The 12,068-nt window shown below is 41.6% G+C and overlaps 1 protein-coding gene across 3 annotated transcripts in view; it reads left to right on the top strand.

Moving 5' to 3' along the window:
- Nucleotides 1–3,487: 3,487 nt before the first annotated feature.
- Nucleotides 3,488–12,068, top strand: part of Vstm2a (V-set and transmembrane domain containing 2A) — a 32,681-nt gene continuing 24,100 nt past the window's right edge. For 2 of the 3 annotated variants that reach the window (XM_021177967.3, XM_029484217.2), the window contains exons 1-4: nt 3,488–3,934; nt 5,673–5,839; nt 7,341–7,391; nt 8,799–9,135. In XM_021177967.3, the coding sequence (XP_021033626.1) occupies nt 3,856–3,934; nt 5,673–5,839; nt 7,341–7,391; nt 8,799–9,135 (634 nt within the window). In that variant the 5' untranslated portion in view covers nt 3,488–3,855. The remainder of the gene's footprint in view (nt 3,935–5,672; nt 5,840–7,340; nt 7,392–8,798; nt 9,136–12,068) is intronic. The other variant, XM_021177966.3, reaches the window with a different exon arrangement.

Raw genomic sequence — 12,068 nt, 5'->3', positions numbered from 1 at the left:
GTAGAACCAAACCCATTTTAAATCTTAGCATCTTAAAGAAATAAAGTATGAGTTTGCTTTCCTGAACAGCCATGTGCTCTCACTGGTCCAGCAGGAAGCATTTGAAATCTGTAAAAGTTCAGAAGTGGACCCAGTTTCTAATGATGTGAGCTGCACGTGTGCAAGAGACAGTCACATTTTTTCTGACATTACCATTCACCCTTAACTTTAGCATATCTTTCCATTTCAACATGCCAAGAAAACTTAAATGTTATATCTCTTGGCTTGTATAATTCCATAGAAAACAAAATTTTATTGTCCATTTTTGATAACTCTAAGTAGTGACTTTCCTGTTGACTCTTATTTTCCTCATTTGAAATAAAAATTTCTCTGTAGAATTTTATATTACTGCAACATTTAAGCTTTGTAATACTTCCTTTTATTTTCCCAAGTAAGAAATAAATTAATCCAGGCATGAAATTGTGAGTGAAAATGTTTCTCAATACCCTAGAATATCCTTCCTTATGCAGTTTCTATCATCTCCAAAGGTGTTCAAGAACACCCTCAGGATTGCAGATGGGAAAGCATATGAACCCAGTTCAACTAAGTCAGGGAGATGCCAGCAAGGCCTATAAAGGAAGGAGACTTATCTTCTTGCATGGGGATTAACCTTTGGTTCTGCACATAGATATTTTAAATGTTTTAAAGACTATTCGTGAAGAAAATGTCTATTTTTGTGTCTTTAAATTATTCTGAACTTTTTTCCAAATTTCATTTGGTACACAGGACTTGGTTTAAAAAGAACTGATAGTGTAAAATATAAAGTAAACACATTCTGTGCATTTGAGAGCTGAAAGTGAGGAATCCTTTCAAGTTCACTATGGGAAAATACCCGCTGTGTACCTCTTAGGGTAAAGAGATTACATGGTCCCTAGCCAGAGGGCTCTTAGTCCTTCCTCTCCCTTTGACTCAGTGATCAATACATCTCAAAGCTTATGCAAAAGCCTGTAAAGAAACTGTTTGAAAGACAAAGTTAAGCAACTTTGAGTTTGCAAAAACTGCATAAATGCAACCTACATAGAAGCCAGATGGAAAACAATGGAAAGACTCAAAGGGCCTAAAAGATGTTTGAGGAGAAAGACATTCAGGTAATCCTCTCTAGCAGGAGCTTGGGAGAAAAGAACGGTGGAAACACAATGCTTACATTTTTAGAAATCAAAATGGCAAATATTAAGTGACATTAAGAAGTTTGCAGTCATTTTTATAAGACTACACATTACCCATCTTTTGGGAGAAAGAACGGGAAGGAAATGTTTGTTGCACATCTTGATGCAGAAAGCTGGCCTTTACAATCACTTCAGCACCAGTCTTGGAAACCGCAGCATACTACAGGCATTGTTTCAGAAAACTTCCAGTCTTTAATTGTTAGCATATATTTTGTCTTCAGTAAGGTAGGTTTCCTACTGAATGAAGGTGTTTGCCAACATTGTTTATCTTATTTAAGAAGTAGGTTTTTCTTTCCTTCTGCTCTTCCCCACTCCCCCTTTCCCTCCTTCCCTCTATCTGGATGCTATCACTTCCTGTTTATGAATTTGGATGGTGTGTCTAATAATCGCTCTTTTCTTTCTTCTTTGCACTTTAGAACTTGTCCCATTGAACTTATCCAGCTCCAGGATTCAGTTTGCCCGTCTACTGCCATCTGCCTTGCTAAACAGACTCACACAGACCCCTTGTTTATGATGGAGCTCTTCCTCCGGACTGGAAACTATTTGGACAGCAGATAATCATGAAGTCAGGCCATTCTCAAGACACATTAAGCTAGTGTTTATGCTGAATGCTGCAAAGAAAGCTAAAGCCCTGTAATCTCTTCCCACATGCCAAGTTAGGCGTACCATTTAAATGAGAAGATGACCTGCCAGATGAGCATTTAATGCGTGCAATATGTTGCTTGGTTTTTGAAGAAGTATTGGTTGCTGTGGAGTGTTTACCTGCATTGTGTTTCTATGCACTGAACATCTTCTCCAAGACAAAATGTTAGAACAGAAGAAAGACTTTTTTAAAAAAAAAATTATGACAGACTTCAAAATCCTTTTCCTTCAAATCCTTCAAAATCCTGCATTAGTTGCAAGGAAGATGAAGAATATGTCTAGCTTAAACATGAACAGATGTGAAATATTCCCCATGCCTATCTGTAATGGGAGTAACTATATTTTCACAAAATAAAATGTTTCGCCATGAAGTTCATGTACCTTCATTTTTATTTTTATTTTTTGATATTTAAAGTTCCTGATGCATTCAACTGTAGCAGACACGTGCTTTAAAATACTATGGCCATGGTAGGGTTAAGTTTTTGTGTGACAGGAAAGCCATCAGCCAAGCACAAACTCTTAACTTATAAGATGGAAATATATAAACTTCATTGGTTTCTGGTAGCATTATTAAGACTAATGCACATTTCCAATTACTAAGGAAGACTATATGTCTATCTACATAGGAAACTATAATGAAAATAATTTAAATTATTCTGTGCTTTTGGATGAAAATAAATTTTAAAATGCAAGCTCATTGACTCAGGGTTGAGTTGGACAAGAACTGATAGGAGTTTCTGAGTGTATTTGTTGTTTTAAGATTCTTAATTTTAAAAATACAGTACACAACTCAAGCTTTTCCAAAGCAAATGACTAGGCTTATTCCAAGTCCTGAAACTTACTGGAGGGTTGTGCGTGTGTGTGTGTGTGTGTGTGTGTGTGTGTGTGTGTGTGTGTGATAGAGAGCAAGCCTGCTAAAATATTGTCTATTCACATAATCCTAAAGACTATTATGTAATTAATGTTATGCAAAAGGAACTGAACAAAACAAAAATAAATCTTGTAAAGAGGACCTTAATGATTTGCAAAACCCCTCCCCCACCCAGAATACTGTGGGAGGGAGGCAACGCAGGCAATGGGTATAAGCATGAAAAAGATGATACGCATAGCGTTATGGACTTTTCCTTTCTAGAGCATTCTCTAATACATGACTTTTATACTTTTTGTGCCTTCCATTCGCCAGCTGGAGTGATCTGGTGCCTGCATGAATGGTCTCTCCTGGGCTGTAAACTGCTCACAATACATTCTGGTGAAATAATAGCATAAGATCATTTTAGCTGGAGCAGTTAATAACTGGTTAAGCGCCTTTTTCCTCCGTGGGCTGTTTTTATCTCCCCAAAGCAGTCACTCCAAACCCATCCTACTCCTCCTCCGTCTTTAACAATGCCTCAACTTCCTCCTGAAATCCCTAACCCCTACCCCAGAGCAAACGCCAAGACCCTAAACCTGTCCTCTCTTTGCAAAACGCCATCTGATCCAGTTAAACCCGAGCTGACTGATGGGAGTAAAGGCGGACTGGAGAGCAGAGATCTGCCAGGGCCCGGCACCCCACCCCTGGCCGGCAGGTGCGCAGTCCCGGCGCTCAGAGAGTTAAAGGCATCATTGCAGCCATTAGAGGCAAAGTTGGGCGCCGCGCGAGCCCAGTCCGCGTCGCCCTGCGCCCGCTCCACTCGCCGCGGGCTCGCTGGGCGTGGGGAGGGCGGCGAGCACGCAAGCCGAGCGACTGACGTGGGACGAACTGCCAGGTAGCGGAAGCAGCCAGCGGGCGGCGGAGACACTTCACGGCGTGGCAACCCGGGTCTGTGCCTGAAGCCTCCGGATCGCAGCCAGCTCGGTCCATCCCTCACTAGTCGCAATCCCCTGTGTCCAAGCTACTCTTTGCTATGAGCGGCAGCATGCGTGCAGTATCGCGCCCCAGGCTCTGAGAGCAGCCTGCGGACACGCTTGCCTGCCTGTCTTTTTAGGTTTTGGGGCTCTGGGCTACACGGATGTGCCCCACTCCCTTGGCATGATGGGGATCTTTTTGGCGTCTGTTGGATTTATGTTCTTTTCCGTGTTATATGTACAACAAGGGCTTTCTTCTCAAGGTAAGTCGGTTGCTGGTAATGTGTTTGTGGTGATGCGTGTGTGTGCTGCTGAACCAACTCGAAGAATGGACAGACAGCTGGAGAGTGGCTCAAACCAAGCCAATAGTGGGTTTAGATAGTATGAATAGTGTTCATTTGGGCTTTTTCTCCCAAAGTTTATTAATTGCAAGCAAGCCAGGTTTCCGAGAAAAATCTAGTAGATGCCAGCCAGGTAATGATGGGTGAGTTCCTCAGTGAGCACATACACAGGTGTGTGTGTGTGTGTGTGTGTGTGCATGAACAAGGCAAGCACTCAGGAATACAAAGCTGCTCTTTGGAAGGGGCTTCTCTCTGGAGGCAGAAAGCTTTAGTCCCCTTCTCTGGTCCCTGTGACTTCTTCCCCATGTGTTTACCAGAGGACCCACAAGGAGCTATGAATTGCATCATAAGAGACAGCAGCCTGCTGGGCCCAGTTGTTCAGGACTTTGCAGGCTGCAGTGGTTGCTTCAACACCATGAGCAAATCACAGTTTTTGCCTGCTGAAGACTGAATCAATTCTGCAAGCAGAAATGCCCCAGTCCACTAACTAATGTAAGCAGAAAAGCCTTTTCAGACAGTATCTTTTGAATAGTGTCCATTTCTATAAAACATAAAATGTTCACTTTAATTATTGCTCAATTTGGGGTTTCATAAAACAGTGAAAAGAGACACCCAGATTCACTATCTTTAAGAAAAGAGGAGAAAGTGGCTGTAATCATTCCTGCCAGCCTTTCAATCACCCTCCTTTCATATGTGTGCCTGTGGTTGTCCTCTTCTCTCCACCACAAATAAAAGGCTCCTTCTAGACAGACATCAGCTCTTTGCAAAGTACCCCTTAGATAAGCTAAGAACAATCGTCTTCTTAACAAGAAAACAAAAATTCCATGTTCAAGGATCCCTCTAGGGAGGGAGGGGATTTTATTTTTGTGACTTTCACATGGATCTATTAATCTTACAAGCTGGCAGTGTCAAGGTTAGTTGCAAAGGGGCTAGACGGAGTCTCTGTGGTATCTTTCAAATAATCTTTGATCTGATCTAAACACGCGATGTATGATTTTTATATCTCCTGACATATTGCAATTTACAACGGCTTGAAGGGAACAAATGTGAAGGTTAACTTGTGGAGACGAAACGTATGCCTCTTAGATAGTGTGCAACTTGTTTCACTACTGTGGGCTCCTGAACAAAATTGCTAACCACTGTTTTGAGAGATTAAGAATGGGCATTTTGACATATACTTATGACCCACTTCTAACAGGAAACATCCCAGTTAGTCATACATTGTTCAGAAACTTAAGAATCTAGAGGCTTCCTCATAGATCATTTTGACAGATGGTCTAAATTGCACCTCCCTGGGTCTCTCAGTAAGTTTTAGGGAATGCTGCAATCTGACAAAAGATGTTTGGCTCTAACTCTGGGCATCTTGGCTAGCAGCAAGAGCTATTGGCAAGCTCATTAACCTTTCCATTATCTGGACTTGATCAACAACAAAGTGATTTAGGCATTACACCAAGAACAAGACATGCAGAGGCAGAACAGTGGGGATGGGGAGCCCCACAGGGGTGTGCTAAGGGCTTGTTGTTACTGTTTTTCTTTTCTTTTTTCAAGGCCCACGAAAAAGAAAGGCCAAGCAAACAAAAACTTGTGTTGAGTTCTCCAGGAAAGAGACATTGGCAAAGCTGGTGTAGATACACCAAAACGGTGCATTTCTGTCTTGCAGCAAAATTTACCGAGTTGCCGAGAAATGTGACTGCGACCGAAGGGCAAAATGTGGAGATGTCCTGTGCTTTCCAAAGCGGCTCTGCTTCAGTGTACCTGGAGATCCAGTGGTGGTTCCTTCGGGGGCCAGAGGACCTGGAGCAAGGCACGGAGGCTGCAGGCTCGCAGGTAGCCATAGCTCAGAACCCACAGAGCCCCCGCATGTCACTTTGTTAGTTCTGTGCAAGTCTATGTAATCATCAGCCAGGGACTAAGGCACTGCCCATGGGGCTTCCTTGCGCTGGGAGAGTGAGCAAGGCTGAATTTGTCCTAGTGACAGTAAGTGAAAAACACCTAGGAAGTCGCAGGATCTGAGGGAGACTTTCCCAATTTAGACTGGAATTAAACAGCTCTTAGTAACGGGTATTATGGAGCTGTCCAAACAGGCAGTGTGTCTCTAATACAGTTCAGGGCATCCTTCCACCTCCACCAGCCTTCTGTTTTCCCAACATCAAGAGGGATGTTCCTCCTCTCTTTTCTCTTCTCTTCTCTTCTCTTCTCTTCTCTTCTCTTCTCTTCTCTTCTCTTCTCTTCTCTTCTCTTCTCTTCTCTTCTCTCTCTCTCTCTCTGTCTCTCTGTCTCTCTGTCTCTCTGTCTCTCTCTCTCTCTCTCTCTCTCTCTCTCTCTCTCTCTCTCTCTCTCTCTCTTCCTCTCTCTCTGAAGGAGGGAGAGAGGCGGGCAGAAGGGAGGGAAGGAAGGCGGAGGTGGGGAAGGGGAGGAGAAAGAGGAGGGGAGGTAGCGATGGGGTAGGCATCAGAAAATCAGGGAGAGGCCCTGGACTGGAGAGGAAAGTAGAGCAGGAGATGAGTAAAGGAGGAGGGAGAATGGAAGAAGAGGAGGAAGGAAAATCTAAAGAGAAGCTAGAAGAGTCGTGGTAAGAGCAGGAACCCGGAGGCCCACGAAGCAAAAGGGACTCGGACCTGAGACCTAGAGGATGAGAAAGTCTGTAGAAGTGAGCTGCGGACTGGTCAGCAGGGAGAGCAGAGGATATGGAAATTCTTCCGGAAAACTTCTATCCTCACTCTTGTCCTCGCCTGGGTTCTCCGAACCCGCAGGCCAGGCAGACTGAACTGCGAGGGACAAGACCTGGCAGTGCTTTGACGCTAGCACCGGACCATCCAAGGGGAGCACAGCCTTCAGGGATGCAGGGCACCACAGGGACTCTCCAGAGTGTCTCTAGGATAGAGGAAGCCGCCAGAACCTCGGTTACCCTTAGTGACCGGGAACCGGCGACCATGGGAATGCTTGGGGATGACAGGAACTCTCCAGGGTGTCACTAGGACAGAGGGGACCACGGAGACCTTAGTGATTCTTGGGGAGAGCCGAGGACTTAGTGATGCCCAAGGAAGACATAGAGACCCCGGAAACTGCTTGGGAATCTGGCGCGAGGACGGGGAAATTCAGGGATTGTTCCAGGGAGGGACAAGGGAGGCAGTCCAGACGCTAGCCTGGCCTCGGGACTGAGTGCGGTTGGGACCTGGGTCGTTTTTCCGTCTCTTAAATTGCTTGGTCTGAAGCGTTTCAAGAAGGGAAGGCGGGATCTCTACTAGCAGTTGGGGCGCTGCAGTATCGCGGCGCCTGGGACTGAAGAACTCGGGCGAGGTTGAGCATTTGCACCCTTGTCCTACAGGTGGAGCTCTTACCCGACAGAGACCCGGACAACGATGGGACCAAGATTAGTGTGAGTGTCACAGGGACCAGCGACAGGGGGCACATCCTTTAGTAAACTGCCAAGGGGTCCAAGATGGATATTAGTATAAACGGTTTTAGATGTAAAACGGTTTAATTCATTGAGCTTGAAGAGGTAACTTTACAAATTCAGAATGAGAGACAGTTATCTCTTTATACCTCATTAAATCCCTAAAAAATGAGTCAAATTTAGAGTCCATAAATAAAATTGCATATTTTAACCATGTAAATAATTACAAATTGGCCATAGTGTTATTTTGTTAGCAAGTGGGATTATTGCACTGTTTTTATTTATCTTTTTCACACTCACCTAACAATGAAGGCCTGCAATATTTCAACATTAATAATTTTAATAATTCAAAGTAATAGAAGTACCTACTCTCAATATAAAATAAAAATCTCAAGAAAACAAAAATGAAACCATCCATTAGGACTTTGAAATGTAATGAAGTAGTATAAGCCAATTTGGATATTATTCATAATTCATGTAAAGTATTTCTAAATATTGTATTCAAATAAATCACAAAAATATAAAACCAAAGTAAATATACACCTGTTGTTAGCCCAAACTGGCCTGATGGTAATATAAAGATGTCGATTATTTGTAATAATTACAATAGCGATGGCTAGAATATCCTCCATCATCCTTCATTTCTATGTTTATAAAGATCCATCATATCCTTAAACTTGGCATATGTAATCTTTGAGTCTTTCATTCATGGGTTGATATATAATATTTATCAAATTTAACTGCATATATAAATATAATACACAGTATATATTTAATATTACATTTTAGACATATGATCTTATTATAATCTGGATAAGATTATTGGAGTAAGTGGAGTTGACCTCAGTTTTGAAAATCAAATCAATGTTCCATTAACAGCATCACAAGTTTATATAATGACTGGAGCATATTACTGAGCCTTATTCTGTAGCTTGAGTCCTGCTACCCTCTGTTAGTAGGGAATTTGGAAAAAAATATTACTCTCTAAGTCTATAAGTAGTGTCTTCAGTAAAGTGCACCCTCTTTTAAACGATTATAACCAACACTCCCACTACCTCTTGCCCCATATTTGAGGGAGTTGTCATATAGCTGTAAAGAAGAAAAATCTATGCAGTGTTTCATCCAGCAGAGCCAACCAGGCAGAGATCAGTCTCGTGTTGTGACAGTCTGGGAAATGAGGACAGTAGAGTCACTCTGGCACTGCTAAAATTGCACTTATGACCTCTCAAGTCTGTGAATGGGCTTGCTCATAGAACAGGATAAATAATGACCTTCAGGTTTGTGCTACGAAGCCAATAAGACGCTTAAGTTTCCCAACATTAGTAAATTTAAAGAGTGAGAATAAAACCCTTTGATATGAAACTTTGTTTTTCACCTGCAATTTTTCAGACAGTGAAAGTCCAAGGCAATGATATCTCCCACAAGCTTCAGATATCCAAAGTGAGAAAAAAGGATGAAGGCTTATACGAGTGCAGGGTGACTGACGCTAACTACGGGGAGCTTCAGGAACACAAGGCCCAGGCCTATCTGAAAGTCAATGCTAACAACCATGCTCGGAGGATGCAGGCCTTTGAAGCCTCACCTATGTGGCTACAAGACACGAAGCCTCGAAAGAACGCGTCATCGGTGGTTCCCAGCAGCGTCCACAACTCTGCCAACCAACGAATGCACTCCACCTCCAGCCCTCAAGCGGTAGCCAAAATCCCCAAGCAAAGTCCACAATCAGGTATGAAAACGCATTTTGAGCCTTTCATTTTATCACTCACAACCCTGCTACCCAAAGCTCGGTTCAGTAGCATAGAGAGATTATTATTAAATGGCTTTTCAAATAGGAGACTGAGTTCGATTGAAATAAGGAGACATGAGCCATTGAGAGCAGGAGGCTGGACGTTCAGGATGAGTTTGCTCCATTAATCCCTGGCACTGTTTCATATCCAGGGATCTGAGAGCTGCACCCTTTTATTCTCCTCCTTCTTTCTGTATTTACACACTATAAGAACAATAAATCATGTAATGTTGGCTACATTATAAATGCATGTTCATTTTCTCTACAGATTTATGTATCAATAATGACCCAAATTAAGAGGCTTTCACTTAATCAAAATGGAAATGAAAAAGACTCACCATAATCATCCATATATTTAGTGACCTCTGGCTTTAAGCAGAGCTATTCTCCAAGGGCTTTTGATTTTGAAGGAGAAACTTCAGCTGCCTGAGATGAAATTGATGGTGATAATGGCAGCAAGTTGGGCGGGGGGTGGGGGGGCAAGGAAACAGTGCAGAGATAAGGCAGCTCCTACAAATGTACCTTAGATGCCAATTTGGAAACTTAGTCACACATCTCTGGAGTCAGCTGTGCAAGTTAAAGCAATTCTGAACAGCATTAACTTATGCAATTGTTCCACCAATGGAAACTCACTCTACTTCTAACCTTGATGTGGGATAAAGGCTGGCTGGGTTGAGCAGGCTTGTACAAGACCCCTGGCTGTCCTATTTTCTCAAACGCTTTGCCTAACACAGGATAAGGGTAGCATCCTGCTCAAGCACATACCTGATAAATGGAATCACTTGTTGTGATGAGTTATTGCTTCTTCCTTTCCACTTGCAATTTTTCTGGAAGTGAAGTCCAAGATAATACTATCCACTGAAAGCTTGAGATTTCCAAGTGGGGTTTATGCCATGAGTCCTTACAGAAGTGCAGGGTGACTGAAGCCAGCTATAGGGAGCTACAGCAACACAAGCCCAGGCCTACCTGAAGGTCATTAGCAATAGTCAATACACACTTCTAAATTCTAGCTTGTTAATATGGTTAAGAAATATATGTGCCAGGTCTGGCGTATAGCTCAGCTATACAGCACTTTATTAATTTGTGTAAAGCCCTGGATTCAGCCTCCAGCATCTTAGAAAAAAAAATCAATCAATCAATAAAAACTAATAAGATTACGTATGCCAACATGCATCTCCTCTTTATGCTTCTTGTTTGAATAGACATGATCAGGGAGCTCAGATGGGGTCCTGTGCATTCTCTTTGCTCTAGATGCTGATGAGACTCCTGTTATGTTTTAATCACATTAACATAGCCATCTGCTGAGTGATGGCTGAGCCTTTCTCTAAACCAGTTTTTTCTGGCTTTGTTTAATTTTTCTTATGATCTCTTTTGTTTTGCAAATTCAAAAACAAAGCCTGTAGAGCTACTAATGGTTTCATTGTGAGAGAATACAAATGGGTAGATCTCAATTAGATTTCTTAACTATTATTTTCCAATGATGAAGTTGTGATCTTTTCATCTTCTTTTATATTCTAACCCCAAGAGGCTAAACTCTACCTGTAGAATTACAGCAGTCCTTGGCAGTCAATTTACAATAAAATTAATGAGAATTCTAAACCCTAAAGAGAAGTTATTAGCATATATAGAATATTCCAAGCTAGACACCATAAATCTGTGTGATAAAGTCAAATGGAGCAAATATTACATGTGAGAAACTAAAAGGAATGAAGTGTTCTCTTTCTAAAATATCCTATCCACTTTATGATATAAAATAATGTACTCTAAAAATATGTACTTTATTTTGCTATCTCTCTTGGAGCTGTGATTGGAACTAAATTATGAACTGAATATCTTCAAACAATTTTCAAGGAAAATTACTGCCCATTTTGCATCTTCCCATCAGCCCTGTCCTTAATGCAAAATTGTTTTCCTAAAGGTTAAAGGAGAGGAGGGTGTTCTCTCCTGGAAGCCTCTATCCAGTAAACACTTTGTGTCACTCCCTTCTTGGCTGTAGCAAAGAGGAACCTAAATTTTCTCAAAACGTTCAGTATTCCTTCTTCTACCAGTGGATATGGGAAAAATCTCCCATGCACTTTTATGCACAGCTTCTAATCGTCTTGTTCAGAAGCCAAGGCTTTCCAGCCACTCTAATGTGTTGTCTAAGTTTCATGCCTGCAAGATCGTCTCATACAACACAATAACTAAGATGGATATTTACACATTACATAGACATTATACATGTGACACTCCTGTCCCAGTTAATAATTTTGCTTTGCAGCTTTCACAAAAGACTCAAGTGCACCTTATTACAACATCTCCTTTATCTACTCATTTACCTTCCATGTATGGAAGGCATGACACACAGAGGAACACAAAAGTGAAAGGCGCACTTACTCCCTCTACAGGATTTGTTTAGTTTCCCATTTGGAAAAAAATAAAATAAAATAAAATAAAATAATTAAAAATTTAAAAAAATGAAAAAGGATATCTATAGATTCCATAGAGTGTGCAGTTTTTTTTATGGTGAAGACATAAAAATGAAAATCTTTCTGTGAGTGGCAAGTCTATACTAGCCTTTTATAGTTTATCAACAGATATAAGGAGGCTTACATCATGTATAGCAGTGGTTCTCAGCCTTCCTAATGCTGCAATCCTTTAATACAGACCCTCGTGTTGTGATGACATGAAACCATAAATTTATTCTGGTGCTACTTCATAAATTAAATTCTGCTACTCTCGTGAATTATAATGTAAATATCTAATACGCAGGATATATGATATATGACCTCTGTGCAAAGGTAGTTCAGCTACTGGAGAGGTCATGACCCACAGGTTGGAAATTACTTTTCTCTAGCATCATCATATTAACCTGTGCCACAATAAACTAGTTT

Source organism: Mus caroli, unplaced genomic scaffold (genome assembly GCF_978045245.1).
Source record: "Mus caroli unplaced genomic scaffold, Mus_caroli_1 scaffold_13, whole genome shotgun sequence".
Classification (NCBI taxonomy): domain Eukaryota; kingdom Metazoa; phylum Chordata; class Mammalia; order Rodentia; family Muridae; genus Mus; species Mus caroli.
This window is presented reverse-complemented; position numbering and strand designations above follow the sequence as displayed.